This window comes from Branchiostoma belcheri, unplaced genomic scaffold (genome assembly GCF_001625305.1).
Source record: "Branchiostoma belcheri isolate BF01 breed outbred unplaced genomic scaffold, Haploidv18h27 scaffold152, whole genome shotgun sequence".
Taxonomy (NCBI): domain Eukaryota; kingdom Metazoa; phylum Chordata; class Leptocardii; order Amphioxiformes; family Branchiostomatidae; genus Branchiostoma; species Branchiostoma belcheri.
This window is the reverse complement of record NW_017802958.1, coordinates 225172-244522: the sequence shown is the minus strand read 5'-3', so window position 1 is coordinate 244522 and position 19351 is coordinate 225172. Positions and strand designations below refer to the sequence as shown.

The following is a 19351-nucleotide window of genomic DNA, read 5'->3' as shown; positions in this document are numbered from 1 at the left end:
AGAGTTCGCCATTTTGGTAGAGAATGAAACAGAGCATATTGTCAGGTATTTCCGCAACCTCACTAATTTTCTGCATCTCAAAGTCATCAATTTGGGTGAAACCATTCTCCCAGCCATGGGGATTAAGTCGCTGAATAATTTCTACTCAAAAGACCCTCTTGACAACTGGTTCTATGACTCTGTAACACCACGCGGGTTTGCATTTGATGGCTCCATGCCACAGGCATGCAAAACTCCTTTAGGCAGAGGACGAAACAGCACATCTACAAGTGAACTCATCCGCACACCAAGGGAGATGACCAAAGTTCTAAAAGAAGACCTTACTTTTCATCTGAAGAAAGGATACCACCTTGCTAGTATATTGGGGAATGTGTGTTTAATCACAGGAGAACAGGAGCTGGTTGATGTGTATATCGCTCTATGGACTCATCTACTTCAAGAAAATCACGGAGGGATAATTTCTGGCATATTAGCACTAACACATCTTCGTGAAAATGCACTAATATTTGAGAACGATGAGAAAACCGGTAGGTTGATGGATGTAAAAAAAGAAATGTATCGATTCTCAAGTCTTGCAGTGTCTTGTTTAGCGCTACTTCATAACATACAACCGACAAAAATCTGGGACACTATTGAGAATCTGAAGAAGATTGGCGCCATCAATCGTGAGAACGCACACCACTTGACGGTGATGGTGAGCATCTCTGCAGAACTGAGGCTGCGGACATATATGAGTAATGGAGGCCAGGTTGAAAGCATGTCAGCCTTGTCATCAATGTCAACAGATACACACATTGCAATAGGGGAGACATTAAAGAAAGTGTTTTACTTTTCAAAGGCCAAACAGCTCATGAGATACTATTACACAGAAAGGCCAACAAAGCACTTTATTTCAAAGCTCGGCAACGGTCATTCAACAGAGGAATCATCAATTCTATTTGACGACTCTTCCAGCGTGAAAGCAGAGATATACAGAAGTTTGTGTGATTATGAAAACTATAAGACATGTGCAGAACAGGCACTACAGAGTGCCAGATCCAGATATGGTGAAGGGAATCTATATTACTGCGTCTGCGACATTGCTGCGTCTCTTAACACGCTTGGTCAGGCCTGGGAAAAACTTGGTGATTATGGAAAAGCCGCCATTTATTATAAACAGTCCTTAAAGACGACGCAGAGTATCTATGGGGAGAACACCGACAAACCCGACATTGCAAGATTACTTATCAACTTGGGTACTGCCTATAGCAAACTCGGTGATTACAGAAAGGCCGTCAGTTATTTTGAACACTCACTACAGATGATGAGGGTTATCTATGGGGAGAACACAGAAAATACTGACATTGCCAACTCACTTAACAACTTGGGCGTGGCCTGCAGTGACCTCGGTGATTACAGAAAAGCTGTCAGCTATTATGAACAGTCCCTACAGATGAGGTTGAGTATCTATGGGGAGAACACCGAACACTCTGACATTGCAACATCACGAAGTCTTGCAAACTTGGGCAATGCCTGTATGGTACTTGGTGATTACAAAAAAGCCGTCAGCTATCATGAACAGTCACTACAGATGATGAAGACTATCTATGGGGAGAGTACCGAACATCCTGACATTGCCTCAGCACTTAACAACTTGGGCTCGGCCTATGGTAAACTAGGTGATTACCAAAAGGCCGTTAGCATACATGAACAGTCACTACAGATGATGAAAAATATCTATAGGGAGAGCGCCGAACATCCTGACATTGCCTCAGCACTCGACAACTTGGGCGTGTCCTGTAGTGACCTCGGTGATTACAGAAAGGCTGTCAGATATCATGAACAGTCACTACAGATGAGGTTGAGTATCTATGGGGAGAACACTGAACATCCTGTAATTGCCTACTCACTTAACAACTTGGGCAATGCCTGTATGGAACTTGGTGATCACAAAAGGGCTTTTAGCTATCATGAACAGTCACTACATATGATGTTGAGTATCTGTGGGGAGAACACCGAACATCCCGTCATTGCTGCATCACTTAACAACTTGGGCAATGCCTGTATGGGACTTGGAGATCACAAAAAGGCTTTTAGCTATCATGAACAGTCACTACAGATGATGTTGAGTATCTGTGGGGAGAACACCGAACACTCTGACATTGCCAAATCGCTTAGTAACTTGGGCGCGGCCTGTATGGAACTTGGTGATTACAAAAAGGCAGTCAGCTATCATAATCAGTCACTACAGATGATGAAGGCTATCTTTGGGGAAAACACCGAACACCCTGACATTGCTGCATCACTTAGCAACTTGGGCAATGCCTGTAGGAAACATGGAAATCACAAAAGTGCTGTCAGTTATCATGAACAGTCACTACAGATGAGGTGGCGTATCTATGGGGAAAAAACCGAACATTCTGATATTGCAACATCACTTAACAACTTGGGCAATGCCTGTATGGAACTTGGTGATCACAAAAGGGCTTTTAGCTATCATGAACAGTCACTACAGATGAGGAAGAGTATCTATGGGGAGAACACTGACCATCCTGACATTGCCGACTCACTTAATAACTTGGGCAAGGCCTGTGGTGATCTTGGTGGTTACAGAAAAGCTGTCAGCTATTATGAACAGTCACTACAGATGAAGCAGAGTATCTATGGGGAAGGTAATGCACATCCTGGCATTGTAATGTCAGTAAACAACTTGGCTGTCACTTGGGGCTACCTTGGTGATCACAGGAAGGCTGACAACTATCGTGATCTGGCAAGGAGGATGACACAGATCATACAAGAAATAAATAAAGCACAATCTGACACCTACCGATCTGGAACAAAACGATATTAAAATGGCCATGGAAAGGAAACTGCAGTCACTGCATTTTTTTGAAAACGCAAAGGCACACATCAACTACACATGTACCAAAGTTTATCGCAATAAGGTACTGAAAGGATACTACATTGTCCCAATGTGTGTTTCCCCTGTCCTTGGTACTGAAAGGATACTACATTGTCCCAATGTGTGTTTTCCCTGTCCTTGGTACTGAAAGTATACTGCATTGGCCTAATGTGTGTTTTCCCTGTCCTTGGTACTGAAAGGATACTACATTGTCACAATGTGTGTTTTCCCTGTCCTTGGTACTGAAAGGATACTACATTGTCCCAATGTGTGTTTTCCCTGTCCTTGGTACTGAAAGGATACTACATTGTCCCAATGTGTGTTTTTCCCGTCCTTGGTGCTGAAAAGATACTACATTGTCCCAATGTGTGTTTCCCTGTCCTTGGCACTGAAAGGGTGTCCTCATGCAAGTTTTACTGTATTACTTACCAAATATTGTTTAAATTGGATCACTAGAAATAGCAAATTAAAGTTAAAAACTGCAACAGGAAACACTACATTTTTTCGAAGGCCTAATAATGTCTTAAAAGCGTGTAGATGCTACATTTGTACAAGAGAATGTATTTGAAGGAAGAATATACATGTAGGTGGGAAATATTTCAAACTGTTCTCACTGATTTCACGTGTCTATTCTCTAACATGTAAATAAATAATGACAATTGAAAACAACACACAAAAATCACACACATAAGAAATAATTTCATTTTCATAATATTTTAATCTCCATCATCAGGTCTACAATGTATCATGTAATCTGATGATATAAAACATGTTGGAACTCCTGTCTGCACCTCAAGACAGTAAAAACATCCACTCTGACTCCTGTTCTGACAAAGATTATCAGCCTTACTCCACTGTAAGCCACACCAATTTAACTTGTTGGTTCTGAGATTTTTCATGAAAAAATTGAAACGACAGGGTGAAAAAACAGGCCTACATGTAACCATTCTACATGTACATATTATGATAAATGACAGCCCCAAAAGCTACAAAAAAATACACAAAGTCATGTAGGAATCACAAAGTCAACATACCGGGATGGATGGTTTGTAATTCAAACAATAAATTGGGAACTTCTAATCAAACCACTGCATTGATAGATAGATAGAAAAACTGTTATTCATACAAGGATTTTCTCCATCTATTTTGGAGTTAATCCATGCACAACATGATTTTTTTTTCTAATCAGAAAAAAATGAAGTAGGTGAAGTCAAGAACCAATTGATCAAATTGGTGTGGCCTAACAGCTTGACTACACGGATGAAGAGCTGTTCAACACTACAACCCGGAAATAACACTTTACGTGATTCTTGGAACTATATAAACGTACAAAGCATCTATGTATTATTAACTACCCTCTCGGCCAACTTCCATGTGACCTAAATGTATCTGGTAGTATTAAAGCCTGAACACCAACATTAATTTTTGTGTGTTTTAAGGTAAAACTTCTGTTCCAACACAAAAAGGTTTACGATCTCATCTACAGCTTTCGACCAGTCACTCTGGTCAGAGCCTGTCACCCTTCACATAACCGTGACGGGGGCCGACATTGTCTACCAGATACCTTTGACCCAGTGTTGACGTCACACTTCAAAGAAGCCATGTGACAAGCCTCACTGGGTCAGTCTACTGAGGAAGACCAGAGTGACTGGTCCAAATCTCTAGGCGAGAACATAAATTCCCATTTGTGTTGGAAAAAATGTTTTTACCGTTAAACCTGTAACTCCCAAGTAAACACAGATAATCTTTCATGATAGTATCAACATCTGTAATCCCAACACCCTTCATCACTATGAAGACTGAATGTTAATTTGTAACATCACCATACAGGTTGTCCAATGTGAACAGTTAGAGCGATATTAAGGCCACACCAATTCAGTTTGTTGGTTCTCAGATTTTTTTCAGGAAAAATATGAAGCGACAGGGCGAAAAAAATGAAAATAAAAAAAAAACAGGTCTTGATATCCTCTGATAGCCTCAAATGCTACTATAGGAGCCACGAAGTCAACACAAAAAGCTGAGTTATGAATTTTGAACTTTTAATCACTGTAACAACTAGGAAGAAAAGGACTTCCCTCAACTGTTTGGGGCAAAATATGAGCATTTTTGAGTTGATTCAGGACCAATCTTTTCTAATGCAAATCAAGAAAAAAAAAATGATGAGGCGAATCCGAGAACCAACAAATTAAATTGGTGTGGCCTAAGGAACAAACAGGATATCTTTGCCTGTTGTAGTCACTGCATAACGTTACAGATACAACACAAAACAACTTTAACTTATCAGTCTCATGTTCAAACACTTAGTAAAATTAACATTAAATTTACTACTCAGTAGTAAAAGAATGATAATCCAGTTTAATATATTATTATATCTTTAGCTGCTAATCAATATCAACCAATAACACGATATAAGCATTAACAACGAGTAGTACCAGTAATACATAATGTATAATAGAGAAAGATATTAAACACAATACATGTTCCCATTCTGATAATTAAGCATTGCATTGGAGTTGCATGTTAAATCTGGAATACAATCAAGAGATTCTTCCAAAATTTCTATCAAGAATGCTATTTTGCCTGCAAAAATCAGCACTAAGGATGAACAGAAATACAAAATGTATACTGTTACCACCTTGAAATAAACAGTAAAATATGATTATTAATAACCATTTATACAAACCTAACACTTCTAATCACACATTATCAAGTCTAATTACATAATGCAGCGATATCATATGCATTACAAATCAACATTACGTCGAGCACTTAACGATATATTCAATGATTATAAAAACTGCACTTAGTGATTTTATAACTTATTTTTTGTACATGAACTGCAATGAACCACATAACATAAAGTCAAACTCACTGACATTATTTTTTTTAACAGAAAATACTGCATTGCACAGAGCATGAAAAGTACAGTCCAAGCTTGATTGCCAAAAATGCACACCAGTTTTCTGACTGTTGCCTAAACCTACATGTACATGTATAGCCAATACAAATTTGGTACTAAGGCCACACCAATTTAATTTTTTGTTTCTCGGATTCTTTCAGAAAAATATGAAAGGACGGGAAAAAAAATAAAAATAAGAACAGGTCTAGGCATCCTATTATAGGCCCAAATGCTATGATAGGAGCCATGAAGTTAACACAAAAGGCTGGGTTGATATAAACAATGAATTTTGAACTTTTAATCAAACCACTGCATTGATAGAGAAAAATGTAACAACTAGGAAGAAAAGTACTTTCCTCAAATATGAGCATATTTGAGTTGATTCAGAACCAGAATTTTTTTTTTTCAAATCAGAAAAACAAATTAAATTGGTGTGGCCCAAGTTAAAAAAAACCTCATACATGGAATCAGATGCATTTATCTAGTGAAAGCTACATTGTAAATTCTGCATTGTAAAACTAAAGAATCAATTGAAAACACTTTGGACAATCAAGAATGAACTGCACTTTTTTAAGGCCACAAATAATGCCCCCTATCAATCATACATGGCACTGCAGGTACATGTAGCAACTGAGGTAGCGTGGCAGCACCATTGAAAGCTAGCAGTACTAACATTAGGCCTGAGACGTGACAATCAACAGTAAGATTATGAAAATCATAAAGGCAGAAAAAGTCGCAAAGGTACATGTACTAGCTATGAAACATTGTGTATAAAAAGGAATTAAAAAAAGCTTGTACTGGTACTATTGTCAAAGTAAGGCCATGTTGATTTGATTATATGGATGACATCCTCCGGGAACCCCAAAACTGATGCAAGCGTGCGAATAAAAAAAGTTTGGCTAAACAAAGTTCCCTTAGCTTATTATCAAATTTACGTAGTTATGAAGGTTGAACAAATGACTAAACACACAGAGTATGGTATGGCAAGTAATAGATTCTTCATTTTCATTTCTTCACATTCTATTCTTTAAAATTTCCTTAGAATTGATTTTGCCATTCTACGACAGTAGTGTCATTTTCCAATACATGTATTTTGAATTTTCAGCATATATTTGCTCATTTTGCAGCTGCTTTATATGATTTACAGTATGGTCAAAAACTTTGGAAATGGACAAAACTTCATGCGCATGCGGATGTCACCCATATAATCAAAATTAATCAACATACACTAAGAGCTAGAGCTGTCCTTTAATTAAAATGACAGTTCTAGTAACCAACCTTCCTCTGTATATATATAGGTTACAACATTAAAATGATACCTGCAAGACTGCATTTCATTTCATTGCATGGAAAATTTTACTGCAAATTGGACCAATCTCTTTGTAATTACTCAATACGATCTTTCTTACTCTGAAAATTGCAAAAAAAAAATCAAGCTTAAAGCCAGCAAAAGCATTGATTTGTTCCCAATATAATCATCATGTGAAATGTGTTGCAATATCATGAATATTGGTTAATATTTTTTTTCAATCACCCAGACTGTCCCAGCAATTTTAAATTTTGTACTTTGACAAAGAAATCAGATTATATCAAAGCAGGAGTTTCAGTTATTGAAACTGTCCTCTGGTCAGTGTGTAACAGAGTTAAGTCTTGATATTAATCTCTTGGATAGAGTGTAAAAATTCTACCCAATCCGACATCTTTGACAGACCAAAAGATATGCAAGATGTCATTGAACTAAGCTTAGTCTACCAGCAAAAATTGAGCCTTAAAATCTAGGTATTTCAAAAGGTCAAGATTTTGAAATATTCTTGGGCCACACCAATTCAATTTCTTGGTTAACGGACTTTTCTATTCTAGAAAAATAATGGAGCGGGCGGGAAAAAAAAAAAAAAAACAGGCCTAGGCATCCTGTTATTGCCCAAAATGCTGCGATAGGAGCCATGAAGTCAACAATGGATTTTGAACTTTTAATGATACCACTGCATTGAATGATGGAATTACTGTAACAACTAGGAAGAAATGGACTGTTTTCAACTGTTCAGGGCAAAATATGAGCATTTTGCAGTTGATTCTGATTTTTTTTTTGCAAATAAAAAAAAATGAAGCGGGCAAATCCGTTAACCAAGAAATTCAATTGGTGTGGCCTTTGAGGAGCAAACAAATTTGAGTTGAGGGGAAAAAAAATTCCAGCTGGCTAGAACACTGGAATATTCCCCCTTCTCACCAGGTAATTTGCAGACCAGATTTACTTGGTCCACATTATTCTATACCTTCTTGCACTGTGAACAATTTCAATACAACAGCATGCATCCAACAGCATACCATATTGTATGAAACAAATTCAGTGAAGGGAATGTTATAATAATAATTACCTTTGAGGTGAAGTTGGTTTCAGAAGAATGTGTGCAGCTTGAAAAGCAAATGTTACTAATATTCGGTAATCTTTAAACCTCTTCTGTAGCAGTAATAATAGAGGATTTTGCTTGGCTGACAACACGTGTAGCCATTTTATGATATCATATCTCTCTAAGGCTCAGATTGTACTAGCAGCAATTTTTATCATAGCAACTGGAATGGCTAGATGCCTTTAAACATGTAAGAAATAGCTGACTATTTTCCATAACAATTTGTCATTGTTCTTAACCTTCATTTTGCCTCTGGATAATAACAGTTTTTCCTGTTTAAAAGAAGTAATTCATTAAAGGCATTCAGTGCAGTATTTAGGGTTTGGAAACCTGATTTTCCAAAGCCTATATTCTAGTCATTTATCTACATACTGAGTTGAAACCACACTATCCCAATGTATATTGACCCTCATGGAGCAAAACTTCCCAAAATTCTGACGGAAAATGGTTACTGGTAGGGCCCTGGGCTGATTTTTATGGTACCACCCAGAAAATAAAGGACTCATCTTGGGGCTTGTTTCTGCAGCTTCAAATGCTGATTTAAATGTGCTAATGGGAAGCAGTACTATGTGTCACAAACATTCCTTATTCAGAATATTTCCAGTTTTGCTACCCTGAAATTGCATTGGATGCCTTTAAGAGATGATACATGTACTATATTCAGAAACTTTTCACACCTCCCGTGATAGGTACATGTAAGGCTTGAACTGTAAGCATATTGACATATATGTGACTGTGTACATTGTTACAAATTAGCAACAATGGCCGTGTCTATACGGAATCACCCAAACCGCGATTCGGGTAACTCACATTCCTCACATCTATGGTCTGCCGAATGCCGACGTGGTCCCGCCAGAGGCGGTGAAGCTCGCCCTAGAACGGACACATTATTTGACCATTACTGCTCTTTAAGTTGCTGCCACGTAAAAGTTGGTATTGCATAATAAAAAAAGAAATATCACTCCGTAATCCATGACCAGGCAAAGTCACATTGAAATCACATTGCGTTCAGACCCAAATCGCGATGCGGGGAAACCGATTCGAAACCACCTCTAGAAGTGGCTTGGGATCGAGGCGCTTTCAATGTGATTTCGGAGCGTTCACATGGAGCCACTTTAACCGGCTTCGGGGTAAACCACATGTAAACCGCCTTGGGTGATTCTGTTTAGACACGGCCAATATACCAGTGGGCTGCACTCATGTGCCACCTGTTACAGACTCTCTCTGCTATTGGCTACTTGCACAGCTTATTTGCATACTAATCCCTGATTGGTCAGGCACAAAAGCATCCCACTGGCCAGCAGGAGGACTGCTTTGTCTCCTCGATCCCTCGGGCAAACAGTTTGATCAGCTGGCAATGGACTCTGCAACAAGAACAGGACATTTTCAGTTTCACTGCTGCAGCAGCAGCTATTTCTGCATGACAAGTAATAATTAAATTATAATAATTACCACCGGGAAGAAGATATCCTTCCCCGGAAGGGTCAAGTAAAGTGGTTGACGTTTTCATGTTTGCAGCTGTATCTCTCAGTGTGGTGGATGGATTTGTCTGGGACTCTGTATACTATACGTTTTGTTATTCGACTGCAGATGATTGCAAATTCTTTTTTAAAATTGTATAATAATCGACAGTTATAGAATTTTGGTCTTGAACTAAGAACCCATATCTTAAAGATAATATATGATATGTATAGTATACTAAGAATTTCTGTCTTGGGGAAAAAGATATGCATTCTTGACACTCCGGGTGAGTATCACTCTTGTAAGTTAGAAAAGTAGTCTTGGTGTATAAGAGTCTAAAGCATTTTTTTGTATCAATAATTTCAGAATTTTCTTGTTTTTGTAATTTAGAAAGTTTGAGCAATCATGTTGCAGGTGTTGAAGGTACATTATAGTTAATCTAATTTATCAACAGCCAATCAGCAAGAAGGACACAGCCTCTAACCTTTTTTTTAATGCGAACATAAAGTGATTTACAGTATGACAGAAAATACGGTATTCAGTCATTTAAATAATTTCAGTCAGTCACTACCATCTATTTCAACATTATTGTATTGACTATACCCTACATGTAAATGTGGTTATCATAGAAACAACTGAACACTACTTTCTACATGACATTGTAAACTTTATTCCAGTCAAAGAGGTACTCTGTTATCATCTCTCTCCAACATAGTAGAGCTACAGCATCTCAATGACAGTTCCCAATGTTCCTTACTACATATACTTTGGGGGTCCACATCACTCTCACACCTACAAAACTGTAATGTTTTTGATGTAGTCCAAAACTTCATCTACTGTACGGCTAGATTCTCATAATTGATAGATCACCAACTTGTCTTTGTTTGTATTTACCTTCATTGGTTTTATCCATCTTGTAATTATGCAATGTATCTTGTCAATGACTGTGTTTTATACTCATTGTATGCTTTTGAGTAGAAGGTGTTATATATTAAGTAACTTTTGCTTTTTGTGCAATACTCAATAAATATAAGGCCACACCAATTTAATTTCTTGGTTAACGGATTCGCCGCTTCATTTTTTTCTGATTTGCAAATAAAAATAAAAATCCAGAATCAACTGCAAAATGCTCATATTTTGCCCTGAACAGTTGAAAACAGTCCTTTTCATCCTAGTTGTTATAATAGTTATTCCATCTTTCAATGCAATGGTATCATTAAAAGTTCAAAATTCATTGTTTAAATTTTGAACCAGCCTGGTGTGTTGACTTCATGGCTCCTATCGTACCATTTTGGGCCATAATATGATGCCTAAAGGCCTGTTTTTATTTTTATTTTTTTTTCCGCCCGCCCGCTCCATTATTTTTCTAGAAAAATCCGTTAACCAAGAAATTAAATTGGTGTGGCCTAATGTGAATAAATTTAGTCGCTCACTTGACGTCGACTGCCGGCTGGTCGATGATTTCTCCGTCACAGTTCCACACGCTGTTCCGTCGTGTGTTCCGCCGACGGTTCCGCCTGGATAACACCCCCGCCTCCTCATCCTCCACCTGCTCATCCTCAGTCTCCTCAATAATCACCGGCCGGAACTTAAACTCTCGCACTCTGTACACTTCTATGAAGCTGTGGTTGAACTGCAAAACAAACCATCACTTTCATTATACATACAATGTACATTGTACATTTGTACATTTAGTGTGGCGAGCTTACAGTTCCAAGAAATGATAAACATATCATGTAAGTGGTCATTGATAGTCCTCTAGACTGCTACCATTAATTACCTGTAAGTCCTGCACCACAAAATTTAATGTAGAAATTTTTCATAAGAGTATCCAGTACTCTCTTATAAACCTGTAAGCATTATCATGGGCTGCTATCACATCCCATCATCATCTTCCCATATCATCATCCACATCATCATCATCCACATCATCATCATCCACATCATCATCATCATCCACATCATCCTCTCATCATCCTGACGTACCCTGTCAGAGTCGGTGAGATGTTTGAGCAGATGTCCCAGGAACCTGTATCGTGGCGTGGCGTGGATCAGGATCAGGTCCGTGCAGCCGTCAGCCAGGTGTGCGGCGGGAGACACGCCCTTCGGAGTCTTCTTACAGGCACAGGAGTTGGTGGCAGCATTGATGGCGATGAAGCGACCGCGAACCCGCTGCCAGCCACCTGGTCCTGAGGAGGGGAGCCGACAAACATGTCACAATTAGTGATGCATACCGGTTCACTGGACTTGGATCCGGACTTAAAAAATGTTTAGGTTCAAGTCCAAAAAAACCTAAAAGTCAAGAACCGAGTCCGGACTTATTACCATAAAAGACCATTTCACATACCCTTTTCTTTCCAAACCACCTAAAACCTTCCGTAGATTGTAAAATCTTTGCTGCAAAACAAAGAAAACATTGCCATCGGGCATCGTCAAGTACCGGCCTCCATGTTATGTCACCAAAGTTTCACCCAGACAACATTGCAAGGTTGCCAACATGCAATTTTGTATATGCCATGGGTTTAGGTCTGGACTTACAAGTCCGGACCTGAACCTAAACCTCTGGACTTAAATCCGGACCTGAACCTGAAATTGGGTTTAGGTATGCATCACTAGTCACAATGTTCTACTAGTAGTAAGAGCAACTTCTTGGTGAGATACAGGAGGATTGTAAACAGTTTTACTTACTTATGCTGCACTGATTTTATGGATGAAATCTGAGCATGATTAACACCTGTTCTAAGTAGAGAAAAATATTCCTCCGAAGGCTCTAGCCTGGGTGCCATCCTCCGTAGTCCATGGAGCTAGTGACAATAGGGAGCCGGCGGTAACTACAGAGGATGGCACCCAGACTGCCGAGGCTCCACTGTATTGAAGTCTGTATTATGTATTTTGTTTTATGGCTTCATATACCTGAAAGGAAGAATTAAGGAATTTAAGAATGAATGAATAAATGAGTCAAGAACCTACCAAATGTCTCCACAGCACGAGGCTCTTCTGAGGGGTTAAACGGGGTGGGCTTGTTCTTCTCTCCAGCCTGCTTACACACAAGGCATCTGTAAAATTGTTCCATGGGATACTTTTAAATGTGTCAGGTTAGAAATGCATGCGCCAGGTTAGAAAATTCGGACACCGGATTCGGATGTTGGAATAGATGAAAAATAAGTTCAATTCTTTGTGTTAGAAATTACAGTTTTAACTTCTTATAAAATTATTTATTAATGAGAAACTTAAATGGATCTGTTGGCCACTTTTCATTAAGGTTATGAGGTTAGACCTAAAAGTCATCACTATTAATAATAAAATTAATAGTGATTTAAAAAATATGTCCCATGCCTTACCCTTCTGTGCATCTGATCTGGTCATAAGGGCTGCTGCCTTGGTCTGCACATGGCAGGAATGCCACTTCTCCCTCATAGATTTTCCTTCTACAGAACTTTTTGAAACCGGAGTAGTCATATCTAGTGGGACCCATCCACCTGCGCAGGTCACTGTCTCTCACCACGTCGCCATAGAAACCGTAGCCCAGGAAGGACACGTTGTACCTCAGCAGCTGGCTGCGGTAGTGAACCGAGGAAACGTCCAGAGGCTGGCAGTCACCTGGGAAATATCAGCACACGGCAGGAAGGTTAGACATCCAGGTAATAAGATATGCCAACAGGGCTCGAAATAACTTTCTTTTCAGTTACATGCATATGCAAAATTGCATGTTGGCAGAATATTTACATGCAATTTAAAGAATCTACAAAAATGTACATGCAACAAAATACATAACTTGTATGTACATGACGAAGGATACCACATTCTTATGATACAGGGAAATATTTAGAAACATACAAGTAACTTAGTGGTTGCACTCAGAAGAAATGAGATGCATGCCTGCAAACATTATGAAATTCGATAGACAATACATGTGTACATTTAATATTTGATACAATCATTAATAAATTAATTAATTAGGAAAATCATCTAAGAAATAGGAAAGGAACACCCTATATTTCAAAATGAGTATTACAGTGCTGTGATAGCAACATCTGAAGGGAACTCCGTCATATACATTGTACAAACAGGTATATTACATGTACATTTATGTTCAACAATGCATGACGTCCAGAATATTTTACATGCAAATCTTGAAAACCACATTCGAGCAAATATTATTGCAAGTTGCATGTGGGTATTTCGAGCCCTGTGCCACAAAACAGTTACTCAAGCAACTGAACTTTGGTGTCAGACATTTCCATAGGAGTAGGGAGGAGAGGGCTACGGGCAGAACTCTCTAATCTGGCACTTGAAACTTACATGTAGCACTCCCAACCCCAAGGACAGACAACACTTACATGTAGGCTCCTGTTCTGAAACAACAGGAGCTATTTGAATCACTGTGCATGAACCTTGTTTTGACTAATTGGTTAATACTTTTCTTTCTATTGAAATCATAGATTGTCTTTACTTTATTTGCGTGTCAAGGAACAGTCTGTGATCATAAACCTGTTGATCTTGACATGAGATCTCACTAGTAACTGATGAAAGGTACTGGATACTACATTGTACATCTCCATAATCATATCCTGGGCTGGAGTTGCTTACCTGTAACTGTTTTTTGGTCAATATCAGGTAAAGCGGTTGAATTGGAGAATGACTTTATATTGCCCAAAGAAGAAGTGTGCTTGTAATAGAAGGCAAGACATGTTCATCTTCAGAATTTTTTTATTGGATATGCAGCCATAAAATTGTCTTTGTGCTGGTGAGGTGGGACATTTAATGTGCACGAGGAGTGGCTTTACTCAAACAAAGGACCTCCGGTTTTAAGTCCCATCCGAGAGGATGTCTCTAACTGAAGCTAGGTACTCATTTACACCTGAGTCAAGTGAGAAAATAGCTGGTAAGTGTCTTAATTCCCAAGGACACAACTTAGGGGCCAGCCAGGGATTTGAACCCAAAACCTTCGGATTCTGAGTCAACAAATCCTAACCGAAAGACCACCTTGCCACCTTTGAACTGTTAACTGCATTAGTTCAAAGAGACATTGATTTTGGCAGATAACACACCGAACTATAACACTTTCCATTTAACTGTCGCCACTCAATTCACTTCACAGAGGTCAAAACAAGGTCACCGGTTGCTCACATTGGATTTCATGGCAGCGCTCTAAGCCAGATGGCTTCTGCTCAATAGCACTTAATAGATTTCTATTACAGTAAGTAAAGGTCTTTTAGTCAATACTTCAAGCATTGAAATCAATTAAGGTTATCCCCCATAAAATGATTTTTCTCGGTATGAGAGCATCTGGGGAAATGATTACATTGATGCAGATGACAATTTGTAGATTATTTCGACCTGGTTTTAACTTGCTGCCAAAGTCTATTCTTTTATTGATTTCATTTTGAGCCTGGAAAGTAAGTAGAGACCTCTATCTTGAGACAGCTGAACTGCAGTTGATACTAGTATAACCTATCATGCCTCTAGCCAGCATTCGTCTTGTCCTCATTAATTTTGCTGTTTATGATGGACAAAAATATCGTACAACTGGCCAATCTTTTTTTTCATGATCGATGACAGCCAAAAATTTTGTTCATCTTTCACGTCCAAAATTGATGTGTGTAAAGATATGGAGAGAGATGTAATCTGTCTAAGGCAAAATTTGCTCCTCAAAATTCAAGGAAAATTTATTAATAGTGTTTCAGAGGGTCAAACTTTCACGAGGGAGCATGCCCCCTGTCCACTGTAGGATTGTCCTGTAGCATTTGACAATGACATTAGTCAAACAAATTGAGATGATGAAAAAAGTTTCATTCTGGCGAGAACACTGCTCTATGTTCTGATTGCTTTCTTACTCCTATTAGGCCACGCCAACTTAATTTGTTGGTTCTCGGATTCGCCTCTTCGTTTTTTTCTGATTTGCAAAAAAAAAAAATTGATTCTGGTCCTGAATCAACTGAAAAATGCTCATGTTTTGCCCCCAACAGTTGAGGAAAGTCCTTTTCTTCCTAATTGTTACAGTTTTCCCATCTATCATTGCAGTGGTTTGATTAAAAGTTCAAAATTCAATGTTTAAATTTTAACCCAGCCTTTTGTGTTGAATTCATGGCTCATTTTGTAGCATTTAAGCCTATAATAGGATGCCTAGATCTGTTTTTATTTTATTTTTTTCGCCCTGTCGCTTCATATTTTTTCTGAAAAAATCCGAGAGCCAACAAATTAAATTGGTGTGGCCTTAGATGTGAATTTCAAAAACAGACTTGCTCACCAATAATGATGTGCAGTGCTGAGGTGACTGGGTCATTCACACCGACTGTGGCATAAGAAACAGCATCCGTAGACCCTGCAATATACAAACACAAATTAAAATATATTGATAATGATCAGCAACAATATACAATGTAGAGTCCAAAAGGATAATCCAGTACAGTAACTGTAAATTAATTAAATTTTATATTCATGGTACTTTCATATTTGCAGTTTTCATAGTCACCGCAAACTATCATTACTGTACCGAATTTAACGTCATTTTTCCCCAACCGGGGGTTAGACGTGCTTGCACCAAGTACAAGTCTTTTTTTGAAGCAAGATTTTACTCTGATTGAACAAATAATTTGTGGACTTTCTTTCTTCTGCACCTGCTGCCATTGTGAACATATAACAAACATGTCCATTTTTCTCAGACTGCGAGAGTTTGCGACAAAGCTCAACGCTAAATTTTGAGAGCCGGCTACGCATTACGTAATTCAGGAAGCCTTCTACATTTTACAATAAATTCTTGGTAGCTACAATGCATTACGTAGAATCATAATGGTGAATTATGCTCTATGCAAAATCCGCCAATTACTGTATGTTCTACCTTGAATTAGAGCGGTCCATCTACGCTCTACGTACATGGAGAATTAAAACGGCTGATTATGCTCTACGGCAAAGGCCATGCGGGCCCCCATTGATTGATGCAACAGCCAGCAACTGTATCATTTCCCAGGTGGGGCCAGCAGTATTGGTTACCAAGCCCAGGTAACCCTTCTTCTGTTTATCTTCATTTTGGTATTACTTTTCAGGGTTGGACAAGTTTGCAAAAATCCACTTGCCCTATCGGGCCAGTACATGGTCATTTCCACTTGCCCGAACCAACTTTACTTTTCACTTGCCCGAAATATGACGTATTTCTATGCATTTTACTTGCAGAAAGAAAATTAGTTTATTTTTAAAATAAAAAAAAAGTTGCTTGCTTTATTTACCAAAATAAGGGTACTTAGAGAGACTTTTCGGATAAAAGGGCATATTTTTTACTTTTATCAATACAATATCTTTATTTCAAAATGATGTGTAATTGTGCTCCAAACATTGCATCAAAAAAATTTACTTGCCCAATTGGGCAAGTATAGGGGGATATTCACTTGCCCGAACTGTACTTTTACTTGCCCTGGGCAAGTGGGCAATGGGACTTGTCCAACCCTGCTTTTAAAGTTGACAATACCTGTGAGTCAATGCCTAAAGTCTGTTTCATCTACAGGATTTAAAAGCAGGAAGTCTCATTTGAGCCCCTGGCTTTACATGTTGTTCAGAAGGGATTGTTTAAAGATATCCTGTGCAATTTCCGGGTGGCGAAACTGAGTTTTTCAAAGTCAATTTCCTAGACTATTAGTCATTCTTTTGATGAATCAGATACTTAGCATTATCTGTGAGGCATATATGTGACATCGCTGACAGAGAAAGTAACTGAAAAGTTTGTTCATATTGTAGGCTGGTTCTAGCTACTCGTACAATCATTATATTTATTGGTGGTACAAAAAATAAATAGACTAGCTGACTCCTCACAGTTTTGTTCTATCAAAAGGACTAATTCATAGGCTTCAAGTTATTATAAATGATGAAAATGCACAGTTTTGTCACTCTCTAGCCAGCACCCGGTTTTCCTTCAATTACTGGAAATTTGCAGTGACAGAAAAAACAATCTGTGAACCTTGATGGACAAATCAACAAAAATCTTGGTTAAAATATTTTTACCTCCGCAGGAAATTGAGGTTTTTAAGGCAAAAAATTTTGCAGGGGAGCATGCCCCCGGACCCCATAGATTGTTAGCTCCTACGGCCCTCCCCTAGCCTCAGACTAAATATTGCTTTCCGCTGGCTTCCATATAGTCATGGGGTGGCGGCTCTCTGAGCTTCTGTAACACAAGCTGCAAGTCCACCCTCCACCCACTGGTCCAACCATGAACCTGCCAGTGGGCTGACAGAAAAAAATTTCAATCTGGCTAGAGCCTTGTTTTGACACTGACCCTTAAAGTGCATTGGGTAACATCTGTGTCCATAATATCACCAGGGTCCATAATATCGCCACCTTGAGAAATAGTGTGCTTGAAGATATTTTTACTGCAACATACTTTTGGTATGCACTCCTGCACACCTCAAATGTACATACACTGTACCTAAGGCCACACCAATTTAATTTCTTGGTTAACGGATTCGCCCGCTCCATTTTTTTCTGATTTGCAAATAAAAATAAAAATTCAGAATCAACTGCAAAATGCTGATATTTTGCCCTGAACAGTTGAAAACAGTCCTTTTCTTCCTAGTTGTTACAGTTATTCTATCTTTTAATGCAATGGTGTCATTAAAAGTTCAAAATTCATTGTTTAAATTTTGAACCAGCCTGGTGTGTTGACTTCATGGCTCCTATCGTACCATTTTGGGCCATAATAGGATAGGCCTGTTTTTATTTTTTTTTCGCCCGCCCGCTCCATTATTTTTCTAGAAAATTCCATTAACCAAGAAATTAAATTGGTGTGGTCTTAGCAATAATTTTTTAAATTCAATGAGGTATCCCAGCATAATGCACCAGTTCCTTCAGATGGCCTCCTATAGATTGAGGTCTTCACTGACTTCACTTCCTAACAATAAAAGATAGCAGTACATTATATTCCTGACCTGACAAGACAAATGGACCAATTGTCAAGAAGTAGGTCTTACTGCAATGGAGGAAACTGTCTAGAACAAGCCGTGATATAATTATGGAAAAACGTTTTAATTATGGACTCCCGCCCATAAATCCCAAACGCTTAACCCAACTGTCTTAATACTTTTTATGGTAATATATTAGGTGGTAATGAATATGCGGAAAGCGTTGATGAGTCCCTTGGGAATAGTCCAATTATACATAATTATACTATAATTATGTATAATTATACATAATGATTTTGGTATTATCTATAATTATACATAACCCTTAGGACCGTTATACATAATTATAGATAACCCTTTGGACCATTATACATAATTATACATAACAGTTTGGACCATTATACATAACCCTTTGGACCATTATCTATAATTATACATAACCCTTTGGACCATTATACATAATTATACAGAACAGTTTGGACCATTATACATAACCCTTTAGACCATTATACATAATTATACATAACAATTTGAATCATTATACATAATTATACATATTTATACATAATGTCTATGACCATTACATATAATTATACATAACCCCTGCACTTACATCATGCAGTTATCCATAACTTTGGGATTATACTTCTGAATAGAAGCACAGGGAGTCTTATTTGCAATGATTTCCATCCATACATGTACCTGTTTACAACTCAACTCAACTCAGTCAAACCTGCTCAAGCCAGCCACCCAGGGGACCGGAGAAAAACGGTCGGGTTGGACAGGTGGTCTGCTTGAAGTGGGTTTATTCTCC

The 19351-nt window shown here is 38.4% G+C and overlaps 2 protein-coding genes across 2 annotated transcripts in view; one reads left to right on the top strand and one right to left on the bottom strand.

Annotated features, from left to right (window-relative positions):
- LOC109465521 overlaps positions 1 to 2830 on the top strand; it is a 6756-nt gene extending 3926 nt beyond the window's left edge. Inside the window, 1 exon segment of the mRNA XM_019762878.1 lies at positions 1 to 2830. This exon segment is cut by the window's left edge and continues 19 nt beyond it. Coding sequence (XP_019618437.1) covers positions 1 to 2830 — 2830 coding nt within the window.
- Positions 2831 to 9370: 6540 nt separating this feature from the next.
- Positions 9371 to 19351, bottom strand: part of LOC109465520 (ceramide kinase-like) — a 34590-nt gene continuing 24609 nt past the window's right edge. Inside the window, exons 6-11 of the mRNA XM_019762877.1 lie at positions 15900 to 15974; positions 12991 to 13249; positions 12620 to 12705; positions 11636 to 11838; positions 11083 to 11282; positions 9371 to 9552 (exon numbers count right to left, since the gene is read on the bottom strand). Of these exons, the coding sequence (XP_019618436.1) occupies positions 9462 to 9552; positions 11083 to 11282; positions 11636 to 11838; positions 12620 to 12705; positions 12991 to 13249; positions 15900 to 15974 (914 nt within the window). The 3' untranslated portion in view covers positions 9371 to 9461. The remainder of the gene's footprint in view (positions 9553 to 11082; positions 11283 to 11635; positions 11839 to 12619; positions 12706 to 12990; positions 13250 to 15899; positions 15975 to 19351) is intronic.